The sequence below is a fragment of the Pleuronectes platessa genome, chromosome 5 (assembly GCF_947347685.1).
Source record: "Pleuronectes platessa chromosome 5, fPlePla1.1, whole genome shotgun sequence".
Lineage (NCBI taxonomy): Eukaryota > Metazoa > Chordata > Actinopteri > Pleuronectiformes > Pleuronectidae > Pleuronectes > Pleuronectes platessa.
In genome coordinates, this window is record NC_070630.1 from 26,999,501 (window position 1) to 27,025,722 (window position 26,222).

General features: G+C 42.1%; 1 protein-coding gene across 1 annotated transcript; it reads right to left on the bottom strand.

Annotated features, from left to right (window-relative positions):
• Positions 1-17,110: 17,110 nt before the first annotated feature.
• mmp13b (matrix metallopeptidase 13b) lies at positions 17,111-20,879 on the bottom strand. The gene is made up of 11 exons (XM_053422889.1): positions 20,774-20,879; positions 20,533-20,643; positions 20,222-20,349; positions 19,939-20,087; positions 19,676-19,801; positions 19,432-19,587; positions 19,218-19,338; positions 18,528-18,661; positions 18,081-18,240; positions 17,893-17,996; positions 17,111-17,787 (listed from the first exon to the last, which is right to left on the bottom strand). The coding sequence occupies exons 1-11, from the start codon at positions 20,861-20,863 to the stop codon at positions 17,687-17,689; spliced, it is 1,380 nt and encodes a 459-aa protein (XP_053278864.1). The 5' UTR covers positions 20,864-20,879; the 3' UTR covers positions 17,111-17,686.
• Positions 20,880-26,222: the final 5,343 nt, after the last annotated feature.

Here is a 26,222-nt window from a genome sequence, read left to right on the forward strand (position 1 = left end):
TGATGAACTGAGACAGTTGTGTTGTGTTGGAAGTTGCCATAGCATCGTCAGATGACCTGTGTGATCAGACCAGGAGAAGCAGCTGAGCGATGAGCTGCCGGCTCCTCAGGATCAATGACACAGGTTCCACTCGTTTGGTCTGTTTAGTCGTCGAAGCCCAAACAATCAAACAGCACCGTGTCTTTGAAAGTGTCTCAGCAGCTTTTCGCCTCATATATTTCTTATTTGTACTATCTTTTGTATGTGTGTATCTAGATTGTGTGTTTATGAAGCCATGACATGTTTGAGTGTTGCCCGGCATAATGTGGTCACGTGACCACCAGATCGCCCAAAACACACCCACTGTGAACATGGATACCGGAGACGTATTGGTTAACTGATGATTCAATTTATTGGCAATTATTTAGGTAATGTCCAAGCAATAATCCTGCACTGTTAAATATGACTGTATATAATTGTTTCACAGGTATTTTCAAGAACTGAAGATTAGACACAAAACCCTGAAATATTCACTTTACAGTTAAATACGACAAAAGTGGTAAAAGGCTGAAATATGAAAATATTGTACAAATGTTTTATATTATCACTGTTGCTTTTTCTCAGTGAAGGTTAAAGGCTCATGTTTCAGGATATGAGTTCTCTGTTCAGTGTGTGTGTGTTCTTAAGGGGTTTGTTTTTTTACTCTTGAAACAAGTGACTTATGTTTACAGATACAAAACGGTTTTCTACCACTGCTGATCACAAGAAGTTGTTTTGTTGTGTCATCATTAGACAGAGGTAACCAGATGTTTGTTCCACTTTATTTCCCATGAAGGTTTTCTTTTATCGGTTTTTACTGGAGTTGTAAGTCTATATTCACAGTTTATTAAGTTCAATATGTTGGTCTACCCATGGCTGGATTACCAACTGAGCAAAGTGGGAAACTAACACAAGGATCCCAAAAGCCAAAGGTTTTCCCTCCATGGCATCACTACATAATTTAATTCATTGAAGGTTTCTTTCCAGTTTGCACCAGTGAAGAAGAATATCATCTATGTAGGATCTTCCATAAACCATTTAATGGTGATATGTTTTTAAACTAGTTTTAAGACTAATATTGTTTCAGTTAATGTTTGTGTTGATTTTATTTTATCAAATTGCTTCAATTGTTTCTCTGTGACAAGAAGTTAAACACTCACCGAACCTCAGGCACAGTTGTATTAGTAACCAGCCAGTTTCAGTTTCAGTTAGTTATAGTTAGATAGTTAAATAATTTAAACTTGTCAACAAGCTGTCAAAAAACAAACTCCAAGAAAACTGAGAAACCAGCAAATTATCAGATTGAAGAAACAACGGTTTCTTTCCTTTTAACAAAGACCTTTATTCACTGATCATTGTCTACGAATTGATTAATCATCTAATCAGGGAGCTGGTTGGTTTCTGTGTGTCTGAGGAAATCAGTTAATGATTCTTCTATTGTAACAGATGAGGCCTCTCAGACTTCACCAAGGTTAAATTAGTTTGTATAGTTTTGGTGAAGAACTCCAGCTCCCATGAGTCTTAGCAGACAGGCATCCTATCAAAATGTATCAGAGGTAGATAGTTTCAGGGTTCAAGGGTTTTCATTATCTTCATATTCAATTACAATGAACCTGAAGGATGCTTCTCTCTCCAAGATATCTATATATACATGTAAAGATGTATAGACATTTTTTTTTTCATATTCATACATGTTTTGTAATTATGATATGGCTATATTTCATTAGATTTGTTTTAATTATTTTAAACCTAGGTTTTAATAGTTCAATTCATATATTTTTTATAAAATTTCACATTTTTAGATTTTTATTTTCTCTTAAAATATATACCTATATTTTTTATTAATTAGATGGTTAATTTTTTTATTAGATTCAATTGTATTATTGTATCATAGCAGCCCACAAATCCAAGATCATTAGATTATTCTTTAGACGCATTTGTTCCAGAAATGAGGAATAACTTAAAACCAAGATGACATTTGTCGAATCAGTTAATCGACACAAAGCTGCACATAGAATAAGATTCCTCGTATATTTATCTATATGTTTAATCAGGTGGTTTAAATAAGCATCTGTTGAATGACACATACACTGTGAGTTGAATTAAAAACGCATAAATATCAGTATTATATTGAAAATGGCTCCTCACACTTGCACCGTGTTTTTGAATACATTTTAAACTTTGGAGGGGAAACAGCGCCCCCCGGCGGCCGGCCGGCGCCACAACTATGGGACACCTGGTCGTAATGGGGCGGGGCCGCTGAGCAGGAATCTAAATAAAGGATCGTGCAGGATTCAAACTACAAACTCTTTCACTTTTCCACCGACTCTTGAGGTGAGTTCGTCCCGCGGTGTCGTTCGTTGTTCGCACAGATGCACGGAGCCGGTACCGGAGAACACGCAGGGGCCGCTGGGTGTCCGCTCCTTTCCCCCCACCCCCCTACTCCGGGCAAAGTGAAATAAATTTTATCTTTTATCCTTTTGGCTAATGCTAACGCTGGAGTCCTTGTGTAACAGAGTTAAGAATGCACTGTATTTATTTTATTTATAATTTGTATTTGTGAATTTTATTAAGTTATTATTTTATTTTGATAGTGCTACTTGTGGAGGTGATGTCGTTGTGCACCACCTTTTGTGCTCCCCAAAAGTTTGTTACTTCCTGTTAGCCCTTCTCTCCCTCAGTTTAGTTTTTCATCACTGAGGGTGAGTCACCTGTGTAGAAGCTCTGTGCTGTTTTGTAGTTTTCCTTGAAGGAATGACCGTTGGGGATTGTATGTTGCGTGTATGAGTACAGTGTGCTGTTGTTTTGAATGTTTATATGTTTTGACAATGTTGTGGTTTGAAATCCACGGAGATGTTATTTACATAATGCGGCCGCCATTTTGTTTTCGCTCCGCAGATTTCGGCAGCCTTTGATGTCAATTTGTTCTGTTTTGTAGACTTTTGTATGGAGAAAAAGGAGGTTTTAACAGCAAACCTATGTTGTTGTCTGCAGGTATGTGAGTTTCTTTTTGGATCTAATAACTGTTTCACCAATAATGTGTTACTGAGCAGTTTAGTTTTTCATCACTGAGGAGAGTTCGTCCCGCGGTGTCGTTCGTTGGAGAAAAAAGAGGTTTTAACAGCAAACCGATGTTGTTGTCTGCAGGTGTCTGCAGTTTTTGTAGGTGAATAAAGACCCAAAAACCAAGTCCTGAGTCACATTTCTACATCCGTTACACTGGTGCCGTGACCTTTCGGATCATCAGACCAGCTTGATGCTCGTCGCCGTGGATGCTGTGCTGCCATCCTGATCCACGTCTCAAGATTATAGTGCGGTCAGACCTGTAGAAGACCCTTGATTGGGGCATAGCGATTTATATATACATATATTTTTTTTTTTCTCTTCCCCTCCAGTGTGTTGACAACTGTTTTCATTTCTAAATATCTGTGTACTTCTTATTAACCTTTCTTTTTACATTTTTTTTTATATACATATATATATATTATTATTATTATTATTTTTTTATTTTTTTATACACAACGCAAGTACATTTCATGGTCAAGAGTTGTTTTAATTAACAATGGATGATTTTTCTAGTCCTATTCTGCCAAAAGGTAGAGGTGCATGGATAAGTGCTATTAATAACAGTAGGGATGTGGGACGCTCAACAGCAATGCCAGATGGCTATGCAGATACTGGGTTAGGTCAGATCCCAAGTTATACTCCCACTAGTGTGCCTACAGGGGGGGGTCCACATACTTCCACTCCTGGCAGTGATGTTGATGCCATTCACCATCTCACAGACATGGTAGGACAGTTAGGAGCTCAGATTGGTGAGTCTATTGTAGCAAAGCTGATGTCGGCTGGTGTTGTAAGCTTAAATAGTGGTAATCATACTGCTCCTATGACTGAGAACAGACCTAGTGACACTACCAGACATGATGTTCCACAAGTGACTGTACGTGTTAAGCCTGACAGAGAACCACAGACTTTCAGAGGTGACAGCACTGACAAAAACTCAGTCCAGGACTGGATTGACATGACTAAGACTTACCTCAGAAAGCAAGATGTTCCTATACAAGACCAGGCAGAGGAAATTATAAGTCACTTAATGGGCAAGGCCAGGGATGTTGTGAAAATCGCCCTACGCAGTAACCCAGCTCTTGACGTACGACAGAAACCAGAACCGGTGTATGACATTCTTCTCCAGTATTTTAGTGATGCTTCGTCATGTCTTCCTCTGGCAGACTTTTACGCCACTCTGCCAAAGCACAAAGAGAACCCAGTCGATTACTGGATAAGACTGAATAAGGCAGCAGATCAAGCCAATGAGGGCCTGCGCAGGCAAGGGAAGCAGACGGTGGACATGGCTGATGAAGTGGCCCTGATGTTTGTCAAGCATTGTCCAGACCCAGAGCTCACGAGCATCCTCAAGTGTAAACCAGTCCACGAGTGGAACTCGCGTGATGTTCAGCTGAGGATTGATGACTATCAGAGGGAGTTGAGAGCTAGTAGCAGAACCACCAGTGCTAGTCAGCTAAAAAGCCACACTGCCTCTGTAGCTCCTGAGCAATCCACATTAGCAGTGTCCGAGCAGCATCACACCCTTTGCCCCTCTTCAGCGTCGGAAACAATTCAAGGTGAATCCCGTCCGGCTCAGAATTATGCCCCTGTGCCAGCTGTGGCACAAAATCTACAACAGTCAGAAGATAGGCTCCTCACTCGCGTAGCGGACATGTTTCAGGAGATGATGGAGAGAATGCAGCAGCGCAGTATTAACCGCCCGACTCGAGGAAGTAAGTTTCAATATAACCCTCGCGACAGACGTTCCAGAGAGGCGTTTTGCAGAGTGTGTAACGACTCTAGCCACACCACCACTTCGCATTGCATGGCCGAGATACTGTGTTTTGGCTGCTACGCCCCTGGCCACACCCGACCAAATTGTCCTGTCAAAAGCTCCTCCCCTCCTCACGCTGAGGGAAACTAACTGGCCTGTATTTGGAGGGAGGCAGTACAGGTTTCACCAAAAACTTCCAAACTGAAGATATGTCTGATGCTGAGACTGTTTACATATCTGCGAAAGACTCATGTAATAACTCTACAGTTGTTTATCAAAATATTCACAGAATTGGCAATAGTGACAGTCTTTTCTACACACCTGCAGTGGTGAATGGATTAGTGATAGGTGGTATGTTGGACAGTGGTTCTATGGCCTGCAGTATTAATGAAAAGGCTGAGATGAAACTGAGAAATGCTGGGTCAATTACAGATCAGACGTGTGTTGACGTGAATGTAGTCCTTGTTGGTTGCGGCGGGCTTCGTGTTAAACCCAAATGTGCTTTTGATGTGGAGATGGAAGTGTATGGCTGTAGGATGTTGGTTCCCACACTAGTTGTTCCAGGACAGCATGACGAGTTGATCATAGGAACTAATGTCATAAAACACGTCATGCATCAGTCTAAGCAGCGTGAATTATATTGGGACACCATGTCTGGTCCCTGCTCAACCGTTGACTCAGAAACGGTAAATTTCCTGTCTATGCTCTCTGGTGTGAACCCTTGGAAAGGGGATGCAGTTCCTGACAAAGTTGGAATGGTGAGGTGTAACTCAGCCACATGTCTCGAGCCTGGTCGGGAATATCTCATCTGGGGAAAATTGCAGAAAAACACTGTTGTTTCACCTGGCAGTGCTGTCATGTCAGAGCCTACGTCATCACGATCAATTCCTAGAGGCATTATGGTTGTGAGCCTTGTAACTACACTCTGGGGAGACAGATGGGTCCCACTCAAGCTAGTCAACACAACAAGCAAGTCTATAGTGCTGAGGCGCAACGCAAAACTGGCTGACATCTTCTCCTGTGTAGCACTTGAGGATATAGATGTTGCTGATAGCCCTGAGGTTGCCCTCCCCAGTTACACTCAGTCAACTGTGCCACTTGCTCCTGAAGCAGATTCTGTCAAAGACCGGCTCATGTCAGTTAGACTCAGTAATGTTGACATTGAGTCATGTGAGGTGTCAGCGGATTGCAAGAGAAAAATTACCGATCTTGTCTTGCAGTATGAGGACATATTTTCAAAACACCACCTAGACTGTGGTGAGGCGAAAGGTTTTGTTCACCGTATATACCTGTCCGACAACAGACCATTTAGACTCCCATACAGAAGAGTGCCCCCTGGTCAATACCAGAAACTTCGCCAAGTGTTGAACGAGATGGAGGAGAAAGAAATCATTAGAAAGTCATCCAGTGAATATGCATCGCCTCTGGTGCTTGTGTGGAAGAAGAACAGAGATCTCCGCATCTGTACAGCCTTTCGGTGGTTGAATAGGAGAACCCTGAAGGACGCCCACCCTCTTCCTCATCAAGGGGACTGTTTGGCAGCGCTTGGAGGCAACTGCCTGTTCAGTACAATGGATCTGACCTCCGGCTTTTACAACATGCCCCTTCACGAGGATGATAGGAAGTATTCTGCCTTCACCACACCCATGGGCCTGTTCGAATACAACCGTTTGCCACAAGGTCTTTGTAACAGCCCAGGGAGCTTCATGCGCATGATGACCAGCATCTTTGGTGACCAAAATTATCTGAGTCTGCTGTGCTACTTGGATGATCTGCTGGTGTTTGCACCCGACGAGAAGACTGCCTTGCAACGGCTGGAGCTGGTGTTTAGTAGGTTGCGTGGTCATAACCTAAAGTTGTCCCCTAAGAAATGCTTCTTCCTCAGGAGATCCGTAAAATTTCTTGGTCACATTATAGACGAGAATGGCGTTTCAACAGACCCATCTAAGGTTGACAGCATCACAAGCATGACGAGCAAAGACTTGATGGAGCCTGATGGCAAGACACCTTCTCAGAAGAGAATTAGGTCCTTTTTAGGGATGGTGAATTACTACCAACACTTTGTGCCCAGGTTCTCCGCCATCGCCAAGCCGCTTTTTGATCTGCTGAAAGGTGGAAAAAGGAAAGGCAAACAGCTCAAGATCAAATTGTCAAGTAGGAAGCTACATGAAACTGACTGGACTAGAGAGCAGGACCGAGCTTTTGAAGACCTGAAGGACTTGCTAGTTGGAAGTGTCGCCTTGGCCCACCCTGACTTCACCCGACCCTTCATGCTGTCAACTGATGCATCACTGGATGGCTTGGGAGCTGTGTTGTCCCAAATCCAGGAAGGCGATACGCGTGCCAGACCTATTGCTTTTGCCAGTAAGTCATTGTCTCAGTCCCAAAAGAACTATCCAGCCCACCGGTTAGAGTTTCTCGCTTTGAAATGGTCAGTTTGTGACAAATTCAGTCACTGGCTAAAAGGCCACAAATTCACAGTTTGGACAGACAACAACCCGCTGACTCACATCCTGACTAAGCCGAAACTAGACTGTTGTGAGCAACGCTGGGTAGCAAAGCTGGCTAGTTATGAATTTGATATTAAGTACGTCCCGGGTCGGCAGAACATTGTAGCTGATGCTCTTAGCCGTATACCATTTGTCAGAGAGGATGTTGGTCACAGACTGCTTGCTGAGCCTTACGAAGGTCTTCTTAACGAGGTCTCAAATGTGTCTAGTGCTTCTGTTCAGAGAGCCTTCAAATCTTCCAGTGGTCACCATACATCCCATTTGGATAGGAATGACATTCAGTCCACGTGCACTCCAGTTCATATGCAAGTTCAGTCTGTTGTGATGTAGGACGTGTCTGCCGTGCTGCAGTCACACATTGAGTGGGACACATGTTCAAGGGTCCGTGCAGCTGAAGTGTTGCAGCATCTACCTCAGTTGATTCCGCCTGGGCTGGACGCCTTACCTGCTTACACCGAGAAAGAACTTCGCGATAAACAGTTGGAGGATGAGGCCCTCTCCCGTGTTTTGTTCTATGTTGAGAGGCATCGGAGGCCTTCCAGAAGAGAAAGGTTTAAAGAGTCTGTCTCTGTTACAAGGTACTTGAAGCATTGGGATAGGCTGAGTGTCAGTAACGGTGTGTTGTACAGGGTTTCTAAGGACCACAAAACTAAGGCAAAGCGTTTTCAGTACATTGTCCCTGATTCACTGAGGTCTGTGCTCCTGCAAGGTGTTCATGACAGAGCAGGTCACCAGGCTCAGTTCAGGACTCTAAGTCTGACTAGACATAGGTTTTTCTGGACAAATCTTGATAGAGACGTGAGAGATTATGTTCGTCATTGTCAGCGATGCATTGTTAGCAAGAAGGTTGAGCCTGAGGGTAGAGCCCAGTTAGAGAGCATCACATCTACAAGGCCGTTAGAATTAGTTTGTATTGACTTTTGGTCAGCCGAGGATTCCAAGAACAAGTCCATTGACGTCTTAGTGGTTACGGACCATTTCACAAAAATGGCTCAGGCATTTCCATGTAGGGATCAGACAGCCAAACAGGTCGGAAGAGTTCTCTGGGATCGTTACTTTTGTGTATTTGGTTTTCCCGAAAAGATCCACAGTGACCAGGGTGCTAACTTCGAGAGTCACCTGATTAGTGAGCTTCTCAGAGTCTCAGGCATCCGGAAATCACACACTACCCCCTACCATCCTATGGGAAATGGGAGTGTAGAACCGTACCTTGGGTGGCATGATCCGTGCATTGTCCCCTGATGAAAAAAGTGATTAGCCAAGGCGCTTGCAGACTCTGACGTTCATGTACAACTGCACTGCCCACGAAACAACGGGTTATGCACCCTTTTACCTAATGTTCGGACGTGTCCCCCGTCTGCCTGTTGATGTTCTTTTTCGTACTGTGCTCCATGACTCTGCAGTGACAAGCTATGAAAAGTACGTTACATGTCTCACTGAAGATCTGAAGGAAGCGATGGAGATTGCCAAAGACCATGCTGGTAGAGAGCAGTACAGGCATGCACAGTTGTACAACAGGAAAGTGAAAGGTTCCGACATTAACATCGGTGACAGAGTGCTCATGGCCAACAAGAAAGACAGGGGTAAAAAGAAGCTTGCTGATAGATGGGACTCAACCATTTATACTGTAGTGGACATGAATGAAGGGACACACACGTACAGGATCCGTGACAGGATCAGTGGTCAAGAGAAGGTTATCCATAGGAACTTACTGATGCCAGTCAATTTCCTCCCTGTTGGGGACACAAGTGAAACCTCTGAACCTGCCTCGTCTGAGTCTGTTATGGGATCGTCAGTGTCAGGAACTGTTAATGTGGAAGGAGCCGGAGAGACCCAGTTTGAGAGTGACAGTGTGTCTTTTATTGCCAGTGGCAGTCTTGATGCTGACGATGACAAAGATTCACCTGCATCTGATGTACTTAGTCAGGGTGTATCGACTGAACTAGAACCTGTAGATTCTGAGAGGAGGACCATAGATTGGATCACTCAACTGTCGACGCCATGTCCATCAGTAGTGGCTATTTCTGACCACCAGAGCGTGACCTTTGGTTCCCAAGAATCCTCGGTTTTACAAGAGGACAATCTGTTAGCTGACTCAGTTATTTGTAATGTCAGCCCTGTGACTGCTGTGGACAATTCAGCACATGTGAGGGAGTCGGACTGTGATATTGTGACAAAGACTTCTCATACTGACGTGGTACATACTGTAGACCAGACTTCACAAATACCCTGTGACCACTCTTTTGCACAAACTCAGGTTAGATCTAGATTTGGTCGGCTGGTTAAACCTGTTAACAGGTTCCTACAAACCATGTCTAGGCAGGATGTTGTTCAGGACAAGTTTGGTGTGTAGTCTATGTTCCAAGCTTTCAATGATTAGGGTTGTATTCAGCTAGTCTACGCCTTAATAAGTCTGAATGTTTTGTTTTGGTTTAATACTCCATTGTTTTTGTTTTCTGCTATGCACAAGTTGCATTACACAATGTGTTAGGGTCTTGTGGGGTGTACAAGGCACCCCGTTGCCAGTTGATGGACCTGCCAAAGACAATGATGGTGCACTTCTACACCTGCATCATCGAGTCCATCCTCACCTCCTCCATCTCCATCTGGTTCGCTGCTGCCACTGCCAACGACAAAAGGAGGCTGCAGCGGATCATCCGTTCTGCTGAGAAGGTGATCGGCTGCAATCTGCCATCTCTTCAGGACCTGTTTGCCTCTAGGACCCTGAGGCGGGCAGGTAAGATTGTGGCTGATCCCTCCCACCCGGGTCACAAACTATTTGAGGTTCTTCCCTCGGGCAGGAGGCTGCGGGCCATCAGGACCGAAACCTCCCGCCACAAGACCAGCTTCTTCCCGGCTGCAGTTGGCCTCATAAACAAGGCCCGGGACCCCCACCTGACTCAGACTTTTATTCCGCCCCCTCACCTTTAAGATGTGTTAAATTAACACATTACATCATATTATACTATACTGCATCACATTGCATATTGCAATCGCACACTGTTTACTGTTTTGCATTTTGCATATCACTTTTTACATTTTTTATCTTTTATATATTTTTATTCAGTAATGTTTATGTCGAAATAAATGTTACTTTGTATAGATATTGGAAAAAAATGAGTAAATAAGAAGTAAACAGTGAGTAAATATATACTGGTTTTCTATTTTTCATTGCTTACCTATGTATGTTGTATTTATTGCGTTTTTATGTTTCTATGTTAATTGTAAGCACCTATTACCATAGCAAATTCCTTGTAGGTGTAAACCTACTTGGCAATAAAATACTTCTGATTCTGATTCTGATTCTGAACCTGCCCTCATGCCACTTCATCCTTATGGGATACTTTTAATGATGGTTTTCTTTAAGATGTCCCTCAGATATTTGTTAAATTGTAGTGTATGATGGGTACGTACTGTGTAGTTGGTGCTTCACTTCGATAAAATTCAGTGGGGGTGGGTGTAACAGAGTTAAGAATGCACTGTATTTATTTTATTTATAATTTGTATTTGTGAATTTTATTAAGTTATTATTTTATTTTGATAGTGCTACTTGTGGAGATGATGTCGTTGTGCACCACCTTTTGTGCTCCCCAAAAGTTTGTTACTTCCTGTTAGCCCTTCCCTCCCTCAGTTTAGTTTTTCATCACTGAGGGTGAGTCACCTGTGTAGAAGCTCTGTGCTGTTTTGTAGTTTTCCTTGAAGGAATGACCGTTGTGGATTGTATGTTGCGTGTATGAGTACAGTGTGCTGTTGTTTTGAATGTTTATATGTTTTGACAATGTTGTGGTTTGAAATCCACGGAGATGTTATTTACATAATGCGGCCGCCATTTTGTTTTCGCTCCGCGGATTTCGGCAGCCTTTGATGTCAATTTGTTCTGTTTTGTAGACTTTTGTATGGAGAAAAAGGAGGTTTTAACAGCAAACCTATGTTGTTGTCTGCAGGTATGTGAGTTTCTTTTTGGATCTAATAACTGTTTCACCAATAATGTGTTACTGAGCAGTTTAGTTTTTCATCACTGAGGACTTTTGTATGGAGAAAAAGGAGGTTTTAACAGCAAACCTATGTTGTTGTCTGCAGGTGTCTGCAGTTTTTGTAGGTGAATAAAGACCCAAAAACCAAGTCCTGAGTCACATTTCTACATCCGTTACACTTGCACCGCCCGACCGCGCTCCCTGTTTCACCAGAAACAAACGCACCCCTTTGTTTGTGTTTTTCTCGTGTTTTCGTGCACTGGGCCTCAATGAATGAAACCCGGTCCGGGCAGCGTCACCGTGTTTCCGCCTCTCACGCTCACTTCAGCACCTACTCTAGACCCAGAGGTTTTAGCTAATTACAGACCAATATCAAATCTCCCCTTCATGTCTAAAATCTTAGAAAAAGTGCTAGCCAATCAGCTTTGTGAGTTTCTCCAGGAAAATAATATATATGAAAACTTTCAGTCGGGGTTTAGAGCCAATCACAGTACAGAGACAGCCTTGGCAAAAGTCACTAATGACCTTTTAATAGCCTCAGATCAGGGACTTGTGTCTGTCCTGGTTCTGTTAGATCTCAGTGCAGCATTCTACACAATTGACCATCAAATTCTATTACAAAGACTCAAACAGTCAATTAACATTAATGGAACCGCCCTTAACTGGTTTAAATCGTACTTTTCTGATCGCAACCAATTCGTGCAAATTAATGATGAGTCATCTGTGCGCACCAAAGTTAATCATGGTGTTCCACAGGGCTCTGTGCTCGGCCAAATTTTATTCTCATTATATACGCTTCCACTAGGAAACATTATCAGGACACACTCGGTAAATTTCCACTGCTATGTGGATAACACCCAGTTATACTTATCAATAAAGCCTGAACAAAGTAATCAATTAACTAAACTTCGAGCATGTCTCAAGGACATAAAAACCTGGATGACCCGCAATTTTCTCTTATCAAACTCAGACAAAACAGAGGTTATAATACTTGGCCCCAAACACCTTAGAGATACATTATCTAATGATATAGCTACGCTAGATGACATTGCCCTTGCTTCAAATGAAACAGTCAGGAACTTGGGAGTGATCTTCGATCCTGATTTATCCTTTAATAGTCACTTAAAACCAATTTCTAGAACCGCCTTTTTCCACTTGCGTTATATCTCAAAAATTAGACATGTCCTTTCGCAAAAAGATGCAGAAAAACTAGTCCACGCCTTTGTTACATCGAGACTGGACTATTGTAATTCATTATTATCAGGCTCCAGCAGGAAGTCGTTAAAGACTCTACAGCTTGTCCAAAATGCCGCAGCACGTATCCTAACGAGAACAAAGAGAAGAGGGCACATTTCTCCAGTATTAGCATCGCTACACTGGCTTCCAGTTAAATCTAGAATAGAATTTAAAGTTCTTCTCCTCACCTTCAAGGCCCTTAATAATATAGCGCCTTTTTACCTTAAAGAGCTGTTAGTACCTTATAAACCCACTAGAGCACTCCGCTCCCAGAGTTCAGGCCTTCTTGTCGTCACTAAAGTCTCTAAAAGTAGAGTAGGAGCCAGAGCTTTTAGCCATCAAGCCCCTCGGCTGTGGAATAATCTACCACTTTCAGTTCGGGAGGCAGACACCATCTGTTCGTTTAAGAGTAGGCTCAAAACCTTCCTTTTTGTTAAAGCTTATAGTTAGAGCTAATTAGCGCGTCAGAACGTTACTTGTTCTATTTTATGACACATGACACACAGAGCTTCTCTTTCCAGCTTCTCCTTCCTCTTCTCCATCCCTATCCCCCTTCCCCGGAATCCCTTTGCTTTATCACCCGCAGATCCAGGGCCTCTGTGGCCGCACCATGGATTGCAGTTTGTTGATCGCTCACCGGGGTCGTGGTGGTGGATTCAGTGTGGCGGATTCTATGTCATGTGGGCTGATCGTGGTGGCGGACCCTGTGTCGCGTTGGCATCGGGTACGGGCATTGGACCAGGACCGCGGTGGTGGCTCGTGGTGGGTGGCGGTGGACGGTGACTGAGGACTGGAGTTGCGTCTGGTCTGGATGGTGGATCGTGGTCCTGCTGGTTGCTGACCATGGACTGTGATCATAGCGGAACTACTTGGCATGTCATGTTGGGGTTGTCCTTCGGGATGTTTACCCTCATCAAATGCTGCTAGAGACTTTAGTCTTTAATCTTGAAAACTTTAATCTTGATGATGTTTTCCTGCACGTGGCATCTATTGTACTTCTGTCTGTCCTGGGAGAGGGATCCTTCACATGTGGCTCTCTCTGAGGTTTCTACGTATTTTTACCCTGTTAAAAGGGTTTTTAGTAGTTTTTCCTTACTCTTGCTGAGGGTTAAGGACAGAGGATGTCACACCCTGTTAAAGCCCTATGAGACGAATTGTAATTTGTGAATATGGGCTATACAAATAAAATTTGATTGATTGATTGATTGTTCTCCTCCATGCAGATTCATCTCGTGTGCGTGATCCCGATACGCCGAGCAGCAGCGCCTCCGACCCAGGAGAAGGCCTCCTCCGCTGCCGCAGAGAAAGGTGAGGCCCCCGGGGTCGAGCATCACCTGAGCTCCAGAGCTCTCCTTTCATCAACTTCCACGAGTTATCCCCTGAGAAAACACTAAGACTGCCAACAGATGAATATCTCGGGCTAGAGCGGTCGTCCTCTGACCAGAAGGTTACCAGTACAATCCCAGTCTTCCCCATTTGTATGCCTTAGTGTCCTTGGGCCAGGTGCTAAATCCCCAAATTTGCACCTTCTCATCTTGAAAGTGCTGCATGTTGATGTGTGAATTGTTGAATGGCAAGAACAGTACTAAAGCACTTTGAGAGGTCATCAAGACTAGAAAACAACTATACAGATATAGACCATAAAGAAAATGATCATAAATCAGTTTTTTCCATTGTTAGGGTTCAATTAAATGTTAATTTGCTCCAAATGTAATTGGTTCTTCTCTGACCCCATCTGCTTCTTTCCACTTAGTGTGCTGCTCCCCCTTTGCAGTTGTAATTTGACAGCGGTGAAAACATGGATGGTGTCTTTAATTATCTCATTTTGTCACAACTGAACATCTCTACCAGTGGATACAAAAATACTTAAAGGGTCCTCTGTTCACTATTAACTATAATTTAAGTTTAAAAAAAGAGGGCAGCTCATTCTTGTCTCCCCCTCAGAGCCCGAAGCCACGGAGGAGGAGCCGGCAGCATCTTCAACCAAGGAGGCTGAGACTAAGGAGGGTGACAGCAAGGCGGGGGCAGGCGATGCAGGGCCCACAAAGAACGGAGAGCAGAAGGCCGATGACGAAGCCGGGGAGGAGAAGGAAGGAAAGGGCACAGAGAAGAAAGAGTGAGTCTCAACCAGAGACAGGGCCGGGTCTAGGAAGGGGCAAGAGGGGGCCTGGCCCCCTCAAATAAATGTTGTGCCCCCTCAAACTAAATAGGGTTAGGGTTAGGGTTAGGCACAATGCCCCCTCAAGATTTGTGGCTGCCCCCTCATACATGCCTGTCTAGACCCGGCCCTGACCAGAGAACGAGTTTGTCAACTCTGAACACTGCGATATTTCACTTTGATATCACTTTTATATGTTTATATGATCCTTACCTTTGCTGGATAACTGCAGACTGCTCCTCATGGTCGCAGCGTTGCATTTCCACAAGATTACATTACATTACATTTAGCTGACGCTATTATCCAAACAGACTTACAATAAGTGCATTCAACCCTGAGGGTACAAACCTAGAACAACAAGAATCAAGAAAGTACAATTTCTTCAAAAATAAAGCAAAACTACAAAGTGCTATAAGTAAGTGCATTTTAAGTGCTACTAAATTGTTAGTTTCAAATTTTTATTCAAGGTATAGTCGGAAGAGGTTTTTAGTTTGCGGCAGATGTGTGAACTTTCTGGTGTCCGGATGTCGAGTGGGAGCTCATTCCACCATTTAGGAGCCAGGACAGCAAACAGTCGTGATTTTGATATATGACCTGTCACCGACACACTCATCCCCCTCTTTACAGTTTAGAAATGATTATAATCTGCACACACCGGTGTTGTAAACCGTTCTAATATTAAGTATATAATTATGTCTTCAGAGAGAAGTGGAGAGACTTGATGTGGACTGTTATCAACAGCTCTGTGGGAGATTATCACCTTGAATATTACAGATGAGGTAGAAAGACATTTTATCTATTTGTACAATGTTTTATTTCTTTCAATACGTTTATCCAAAGCGTCTTACAATATGTGCATTTAACCATGAGGGTACAAACCCAGAGCCCAGTACATCGGTTCTGTTTGAAAATCTGTGGTGCTTCCACCTGCTGAACACAGAATAAACTATAAGAACCAGATGGAACATACACAACACATAACATTATTTTATAGTGAGTTTCTCCTTTTCATTAACATGGGAATTGACCCCTTCTTGGAGCCAGCCACTAGTGGCCACCCAGTGAACTGCAGCTTGTCCAAGATGCGCCTCGGCTTAAAGGCAGATTTTTCTTTGTCCTATAATGTGCTATGTTATTCCTTTGACGTTTATTTGTCATCATTCCTTCTCTCCCTCATTGCTGGACATCTACTCACAAACCACAAGGTAGTCACGACAGACGCATCATCAGGTAATTTACTAGGGATGCACCGATTTATCGGCCGAACATCGGTAGTCGCCGATATACGCCTCGTTTACTGATATCGGCTTATCGGTAATAAACTTGACTTGACGTCGCCCTCCTCTCCGCGGCCAGAGGCTCAGTGTGCGGCACCGGGAGGTCCTAATCCGGTGGCGCCTAACGGCGTCGCTGGTGCGGGGGCTTTCTTTCTCTTGGACCGCGGGGCGGGGTCCATCGCCGGCGCGGAAGGCGGGCCGCTGGAGGGGACCGGGTACGGCGGTCAGCGGCGGCCACTCTGGACGCGTGTCGGGCCCTTCTCGCGGATCACCTCAGCTACGGCGACCGCTGGGGGAACCCTCCGGCTGGCGCCTAGCAGCTCACTGAGAACTGGTGCGGACCAGGGGAATCCGACTGTTTAATTAAAACAAGCATCGCGAAGGGCCACGGTCGGTGTTGACGCGATGTGATTTCTGCCCGACACTAAAAACAGGTCAAACTGAGGAGGGCTTGTTAAGTTATCTTGACTCACGCAGTGTAACTTGGCGTAAAAAGTATGAGCGTAGCGTCTGTTTAAGTATTTTATTCTCATGTGCATCGGCTCTATTCATCCGTCTCATGCACAGGTAACAAGGGAATTGACAACATATGTCATACACACAGAAGCCGTAACACCTCTAATAAACGGGCAATACTGCTACCGTAAAAGAATGAGAAGAGCGTTCTCTATAATGATACTTTAACAGGGCTGTTTTAGACAGGGTAAAAAGGTGCTGTTTTAAATAATCCTTGTGGTATTTTGACCAAAATATGTTAGTCATTTCATTAATATCCCAAGAAACCATTTCAACTTGCGGAAAAATGGTCATTATATGTCTCTGTTAAATGCCACAATCCTCTGCAGGGGTTGTAGTTTCCATGAAGGCTCCATCTAACTTCCTATACAAAACAATAGTACCTACATTAGCAGAATAAGGCCGATATTAAAGTTAACACATTTATTAAATAATAATTATGATTATTATTAACGTTAAATTATTATTAGCAGTAGCATATTTGATCACCATATTGAATTATGATCGCATACTTATAACGTGTACACAGAAATCATTAAACACAGGAAAATATGCTTTCTCTGATGTAGCTGGAAAGAATATTGACTCAGTTTCACATGCAGCATTTTTATTTATACATACACTTTTGAAATTACTGACAATAAAATTCACAGAAATATTTCAGTGCTACTTCAAATTCAATCTTTTAAATGACAACACAAGCTCTTTAACAGTGACGTCATTATTACCCAGGACAAGTACGGTTTGTATTCACCTGCTGAGCTCTATCTGTTAAAATAACAGTGTATTAGTCTAACAAAAATTCTAATATGGACTTCACAAGTCAGATTAGCCAGACCCACATTCACTGATGAACCCTGTCCAGTGTGGCATCCGTTGTACAGATAGATTTTTTAAATAAATAGTAAATATTAGGAAATATACATACAAAATTAATATTCCATGAGTCTTTCTGACACTTTACATGAGCTGACTTATGTCCAGCACTAGTGGAAATAAAGAATTATCATGTGTTCCCTGCACGTGTCCATTTCCCTGCTCACTCCCTGGACTCCGTCCTCCTACGTCTCATTTCAACATGTCTGAATGTTTGTGTATGTTGTGTTGTTTCTTGCCATATAGCCAGCTATATTGATAGATATTTCTATGCCATGGTAGGTCAGTCACACACCGCCTCATCAGCAGTTGAGAATGGAGTTGGTCCACATGATGCGTACGACCTTCCTCGAGGTGTAGCTGTATTCATACTGCACGTGTTCATGGAAGAAATACAAGTATCCTGAAGGGCAGAGGGGGAGCAGTGTTAGAAATAAACTCAATACAGACATGGAAAATAATCTTTTTGTATATTGATGAAAATTTGATATTAAAGGCTTCACAGTACCGTGTTGATAAAGAGCAGCATCAACCTCGTCATCCATTCCAGGAAAATCGTCCTCAATGGTTCGTGGGTAGCCGCTGTCCATGGTGCCTGTTGCTTCATCGTAGCTGTTGGTAAAGAATAACAGGAAAAGTTCTACAGGAATTCTGTACTGTGCAGGTTTATCAACTCTTACATTAATCTGTACATACCTCCAGTATTCCTCGTCAGTGAAGAACAGAGTCTTGCCGGTGTCTTTGATGTGCACGGCCGCATCCACTTTCCTCACGGTTTTGGGGAGGCCGAGTTTGTGGATGTATTTAGGGTAACCATCCACGAGGTTGTATCCGTTCAAAGCCCACATTCGGATCCCTGTTGAAGAAAAAGTAACAACAATAGCGCCTAAAACAACAACAATAACTAGAAATCCACTCAGTAGAGCACATACTTCCACCAAGGCCCAACAATCCCCTGACAAAACTTTCCATCTGGATTTCTATTTGGATCTACACCAAATTGAACACATAATTTTTCACCAAGATCCGTGAAATATTGTCAAGGGAAATGCCACCAAGTGTTGTGGTAATCCGTCCAGTAGTTTTAATGTAATCCTGCTAACTGACAGTCAAAAACATTCCTTGGTCGAGGTCATGACCCACCACTGAATATGATGACCAGGTCCTTCTCTGGGTTCTCGTAAGCTGCGTCCACCTTGTTGGGGAGGGAGGGCCACGTGAACTTGATCAGAGTCTGTTCAGGCTCAGGCATCTGAGGATGGAGACGCCAGTAGAATCTGGAACAAGATAAAGCATAGAGTTAATGTGGTCTCTCTCTCTCTTCTCTCCCCTCTTTTCCACCCATCTCTCTCCTCTCCCTTTTTTCTCCTCAACCCAACCAGTCGCCCACATTGAGTCTGGTTGTGCTAGAGGTCTCTTCCAGTTGATAAGTTTTATCTCTCCACAGTTGCCAGAGTGCTGCTCATTAAAACTGTTGGGTTTATCTATATTTAAAGGTCTTGACCCCACTAGGTAAAGTAACTTGAGATAATGTATATTAGGATTTGGCGCTATACAGATACAATTTAATAATGTATAATATTAACTGATATACTGATTACTACTAATACTAATTATTCCCTAAAATATTTTGCTCTCTCTCTCTCTCTCTCTTTAATGTATGTTATGATTACACAAACAAAATTGAATTGGGTTATGATGTATAGTGAATTTAAAGGTGTGGATTTTGGGTGGAACGTGGACACATGGTGTTTAGGAATCACATGTTAAGTTTCGTCATTGATGATAAAGATCTGAAGTTTGGGTATGACTGTGTGTGTATGAACCATGTACCTGTCTTTGAAGATTATGGTCTCCCCCCTGAGTTCTGTGGCAGCATCAAAACTCAACTTGGGGTCACACTTGTCTGGGGCATCAGGCTTTGGCTTCACCTTCTTGTCGTCTGGGTTTGGACCTGAGATTGAACATCTGGCATTAATGCACCGTTCACAGTAATGTTTCCATGATGTTATTAATAGCATTTATAGGTGAGATTTGTCTGAATCACCGTAGAGAGCTTGAATGCCTTCGATGTCATCCTCAGCCAGAACGAAGCCGGTGCTGTATGAATAGATGGGAAACATCAGGGCCCCGGCGTCTGTGGAGTGGGACATACCGAGGGCGTGGCCCAACTCGTGGGCTGCCACTATAAACAGGTTGTAGGCTGTGGAGAAAAGATATATCCTGTCCAATATATATATATTTTGTTCAGATAAGAGGTGTTTAATGTCGATCGTGCGCCTAAGTCTTACCGGATGAATCTTTGGTCCAGTGTTCATCCTCATCAAAGTGAGTGTCTCCTCCGATGCCTTGGCCCGGTGGGTAGGCGTGAGCCAGCAGACCATCAGGCCCATCAAACGGGTTGAAGTCTCCATGCTCTGCAGGATTCAGGTGTCCGTTTAAATATACTGAGCAGAATGTTCACAGTCTCCCCTTTAGAGCATGCAATTACCCTTCCAGCCAAAGTCAAGCATGCTTACTGTATATCACAATTAATGCCGTAGGTTTTTTCTACCTTTTGACCCAAAACTGATCATAATGTCAGCGATGCCATTGTGCAGCTTCTTGAAGGTCAGAGGCGTGACATCAGACCAAACGTTCAGCGCAGTGCGAATGGCTCTGTCCACGTCAGACTTCTTCAGATCTGGAGTGTAATTTAGGATCCTGAAACATCCGAGGACAAATAAAAATTGTGAATATGAAAAGTAAATCAGTAAAAAATCTTAATCCTGCTCAATAACAAACAAACACAGACAAAAACATGAACTTCCTTAGTGGAGGTAATTTTTAATGCCAACCTGAATGTGACGTCGTTATTTGGCCATTTGAGGTCTCGAGGGAAGTGGTTGTACTCCCCGATGTCAGGGACGCCACATCGGGGAAGATTCATAAACTCCAGCGTGTTGTCATCCAGATTCCCTGTCACCTGGAAATGAACACCATGAATAAGTAAGTCATTTTTGATAAGAGCATTTTATAGCATTAACATAATTAATAAATAAAAGACCTCCATCACTTGAAATACATTTTTCTTTTAAGTGTATGACTTCGAAGAGAAACTCTCCTCCCTTAATCCAGGTATAATAAGTTATTCCCTTCATCGGGTCACCTTGAGTTTGAAGAAACTCTGCATCTCCTTGATCTTGGTCTTGAAGGCGCCTGATGTCCCCTGTCTCCCCTGAAGACCGGCTGGAAGACCATAGAAGCGACGGAGGTATTTCTATTTCAGAGAGAAAAATCAAAGAGGCATGAAAAGTGCTCCATATTAGATTGTGAGCACTGTGATGATTCTTGTCATGATTACATTTAATATGCCATTTAAAGCCAGTTTAAAAGGTGTCAGATCTTACCTCTGCTTTAAGCCAGTTGTCTTTGTTCTCAGACGGCAGAGGCAGTGCAGAGGTGTGAGCGACCAGCGCCAGCAGCAGCAAAGCTATCATTGTTGCTGTCCTTGTGTTTTCCTAAGCAGTCATTGGGCTCAAGGAGTGCTAAAGGGTATTTATAGTGTTTTGGGAACGTGTTTTTTTCTTCTCTCAAAGGGTCCCTGTGATTCATGTAAAAGTACCTAGCCACTTCCTCCTGCAGCCATCGAGAATGTGCTTGTATGTGTAAAATGTGCAGTGACTGTGGTTTGAGTGTTCTCCTTTGACCCCATTGGAAATGCTTTGATGAAACATTTTGCCAAATTGCAATGTCTTGAGGAGTTTGCCAACATATTCACTGAAAATGTCCAAGAGGCAAAAACGAATAGGAGTCTTTTTTTCATGTCAGCAGATTTACAAGAATGAACAGGTCAGGTTTAATATGTGATGTCGCATCATTACTGATCTGCCAATCTTCTTTAGGTTAAAAAAAGAAAATAAATGCTGCTCTATGCGAAAAAAGTCGGGGATTTGGGGAATGGTTTCATGCTGTTGCTTGTCTCATGATAGTGATTCTGTGTCTTGCTATTTTAGGTGAAGACGTTTTAGGAGACGTGACTAACAGACACACATCATAGTTAACAAGGAGAAGATGAAAACATCAAATCTAAAACATGTGATTTCCACTTGGTTCAATGTTGTATATGACTGTGGTCCCCCCCGCCCCCATTACTGCATCTACATCTATCTATCTGTCTATCTATTTATCTATCTATCTATCTATTCTATCTATCTATCTATCTATCTATCTATCTATCTATCTATCTATCTATCTATCTATCTATCTACCTATCTGCCTACCTACCTACCTACCTATCTATCTATCTATCTATCTATCTATCTATCTATGTATAAAATAAATATATATATATATAGATATATATAAAACCCTGACAGTATTGCTCCAGAGATTTGCTGAGTGGGTTTTGAATCAGTCAGTGGAGCCAAGGCAGGTGAAGACATGCTTCTTAATACTGCGTCTACTCCGTCACTGTCTGTGTCTGACAACAATGCTGTATAATTATTACCTCCTGACACATCACTGGAATTCCTTCACTTCCACACACTCAGAGAAGACTCTGCTCAGAGGCCCCTAGAACAGTACTTTTACAAATGTTTCTGCAATTACCTTAAATCAAGTAAATCACATAATGGTATTGTTTACACATCTGGAAACAGTTCAACTTAACAACGCTGCCCTGACGACAATTACATACCAAAGATTTGATAGGACGATTTGACAGTGACATGATACTAGTGTTTATCAGCATACCTTTAGAAATATGTCTCATAATAACATGATGACAGTGTTTTGATGAATATGAGACTGTCCGTGTCACGTTTTGCAGTCTAAGTAGCAGGCTGCTGTGCTGCCGGAGAAATCAGACACTGTATTAAGTCAGTGAGGGGGAGGCAGCGTGCTAACAGACAGTCTGTGGACCGGGATGAACTTCTTCCTCTTCTGTATCCTCTGATGAACTACAGCAGTGTATAATTTTTATATTTAGATTTTTTTTTATTTCACCATATCAGACTGAGACCGACATAGACAGACTGACCTGTGACAGGGACAGATTCTTCATCATGGCAGCAACATTCATAGAATCACGTCAAAGCACCACCAAAATGTTTGTTTGGTCTCTGCGATGCTTTATATCGATCTGAATTACAGAGCTATTTATTTGAAAATTTGTGAACTTGTGTCTGAAGATTGTGTCGATTGCTTAACAGACATCTGAAATAGCCGACATGTGATATTTAAAAGTAACAGCCGTTAAGTAAATCATTCAAACTCATATATAAACCACACATGTGAACAGTAATGTAATGCTTTATTAAATTTAAGCATTGACTATAAAATCTTCAGTACAAATAAACATGGTATGATAAACACAAAGTCCAGCACGCAAACAATAAATAGTTACAGTATATTGTAGAATTGAGGAGGACTCACTAATGACAAAGAAGAATTCTGAAGTAGCTCCAGAGCTTTAACATAGAACATGACAGCAGACAGATCCAGAACAGGCATTGCTGTAGTCAAGGTTAATAAAGGATTCCTAGATACAGTGGCAGCGATGTGTGGATTAAAAACGTTTAATTACTCCTACACTTTGCTCTTGACAAATACAAATATGTTAATTGCTGTGTATAATACGTTTGTTTATGATTTTAATTATTCTACACAAACATCACAGATGTTAGTGATGTGTACATGTAACGTGTAACAAACTTTGTATCCAAACACTTCAGCAGCCTGTGTTGACAAATATTTTAGGAGTAACATCATCAAGGTTTAGACAGTGGTGAGCACGGTGCTCCTGAGTCATGACCGGGGGAAGTTGGCAGTTTGGGGGATTTTTTATGCTATTTTAAAATGGTCAATGAAACACCCAAACACACACTGGATCACAACACACACACAAAGTGTGTGTGTTGTGATCCAGTTGTTGTATACAGACAGTCAAATTTCCTAAAGATTGTATTGTATCTACATTATGGCATCTGAAGACTCAAAGACTCAAACCTGTCAGGCTGATAATCTCCTTGTGTTTTGAGTAGTTTTGTATATTTGGAATTATGTTTGCAATATTGAGTTTGTTGTTTCCTGTTTTATTTTGAAACTTGTGTGTCCCTCTTCATTTGCTTCCTGTTTTTGCCTACGACAAGCTCCGCCTTCATTATCTTCACCTGTGGCATGTCAAATTTGACTACTTATTCTCTGTGTTTCTTTGTTCTGTTTCAGTGTGTTTGTGAGTTCTCCAGTATTTTGAATCATCATCATAATTTATACTACCAACATTTATGTTTAACCAACTTAAATGTTATGACTTTTCTTTCCAAGGTTTTGGATTCTAATGTCGGCCTGTTGACCTACTCGTGAGTCTGAATACTGACTGCTCATTGGTCTGTGCTGATTTGGCATCTGCATTTGGGCCCTCACCTCATTCTATACACAAGAGTTTTTCACATTAGACTAGCTAGGCACTTGATGTTTCCTTTCCATTTGTTTGTTTGTTTGTATGTTTGTTTGTAAGCAAGATTACGCAGAAGCTACAGGACAGATTGCCACAAACACAAGGCTGGGTTATCGGTCACATAAGAACACATTCAATATTGGTGCAGATGCAGATCCAGGATATGTCTTCACCTTCTTTAACATAGTGAGATGAGGTGTTTTTCCACAGAATAACTGCAAAAAAACAAATGTGTCATGTTTATGGGAATAATGTGAGTGTGTAATATGGTGATGCTTGATTTAATTTAAAGGGACTTTTGGGCCTTGATGGAGGTTTGTGCTTCTGGGTCTATGGTTTTAGTTGTTGGTATACAAAAATCTCAACGTACCTAAATGTCTTATACAAATGAATTGACACAGTGCATATGATGTAACACTTTTTAAGAGACACAAAACTCATTTAAATCAGATTGTTTATTCACAACTATTTGGTTACATTTCTTATGCTATGATCCTTCTACATTTCCTTTGTGGATGACCAATCACAACAACGTCAAAGATTGAGTATATTTTATTATCTTTCCCATGTGAACAAACCTACTACAAATGAGTATTTTGAATACAGAGCTTCTGTACCTCCCTCAGCCAACAGGAAAGTGGCGGATGTCTTTGCTGGAGCATGACTCTGCCACTTTGTGGGTTATTGTCTTGATTCCCTCTTTGGTCATTCTCCACACAGATCAGCACTTTAATGATGTACAACCCAAAGCCTTTTTTGGGGTTTGGTTGTTGAAACTGCCATGAAGCAGCTGCCCACTACTGGTCAGGAAATCATTCACTTTCTAAATTGTCACTGTTGTGCTGCTTGGTCATACTCTTTAGGTATTGGACATGGGGCAGGGTTCGTTGAGGGACCACACAACCACCCTGCTGTGTCTGGACGTAGTGAGAACAACAGATCTGCTGTGGAAGCAATGATTTAAAGCCTTATCTGAAACTGCTTTCATACCTTTCACATAAGATGCTGGTTTAGTTTCACTTGGTTTCTACTGGGGAAATAATTGTATTTGTATTGAGACCAGATCCATAAATGTTCATGTTTTAGAATCTGCAGTCATTGATTTATGGTTTGGTCATAGCCGTCGTCCTTTCATATATATAGTACAATCATACTTAACATGCTATAACATTCTCAATAGCTGAGAGTGGGGAAATGATCAGCTCATATTTGGAAGAAGTTTACTTTTAATGATCTGTGGGGGGGACCTGTGCTGGGGTATTAAATGTATGATGTGGATGTTGCCTGGATAATGAAATGTCATGGGTATAATATACTGTTTGCAGTGTATTTTATCAACATCTCTAACTGATGTAGCTCAGCTTTTTCTTTGACTGTTTAGTCTTAAAGAAAGTGATCATAATTAAGCGATCTCTACTTTTACATGTTTTGTGAATGGGTGTTTTTTAAAAACACAATAGAAAATTGAATTACAAAAAAGACAGAAACTAATTCTGAGTGTTAGAATTCACTGGATAAGACAAATAGTGTGTGTGCAATAATGATACAGAAGCACCCAGCTGAACTGCTGACCATGATGACTCACTAGAGGGCACAAGTACACTCTTTGTGATTCTACAGTCAATTCTGGGCAGTTGAAAAAAACTAAAAATATCCAGTGTAGTGACCCAGTTATGAAGCTTTCCTACTTTTGATCTCCCTACAAATGTACGAATCTACACTTTAAGCTTTATTCTGTCCATCAGTATTGATTTGACTGGTTATTAACGGAATTTATGTTGTTTCTACATCAGACAAGCTTTATAATAAATTTCCTCTTGGAGAAGCAATACAAGAGATGTTCTAAGAGACGATTCAAGTGTTTTGCTTTTAATATTCATACTTATTACACTCATTTCTTTTTGGAATATGTTAAGTCTACATTCAAATTATTTACAATGAGGGATATACATGTAGCATAAATTGTTTTAACGAGTATGTCTGTTTCCATTGAATGCATAAGTTGTATTGCTTCATCATCGCTTCAGAAGTGGAATAGCTAAATATCATCGTATTCAGTGTGACAGTGGGCAGCTGCTGTGTGAATGTGTGTCAGGAGACGCCAGAGTCACTGTGGCGTTATTTAGCTGAAAAGACTTAAATGAGTCTGTATATACGGACTATAGAGCAACTGGATCATAAAACACAGTAAGACATATTAACATAAGTGCCGGCTACATACCGTGGACATACCAACATTTTGATCGATTTAATATGAACACATGGGAAGTTCACAAATAAAGTACGAAAAACATCAGTGACTGGAGAAGCTAAGATCAGGCCCATGTTTAGGAAAGACACAGGGCGAAGAGCTGCCACAAGGGGGCAGCAGAGGCTCTAACAGGAGAGCCTCTGCTGCT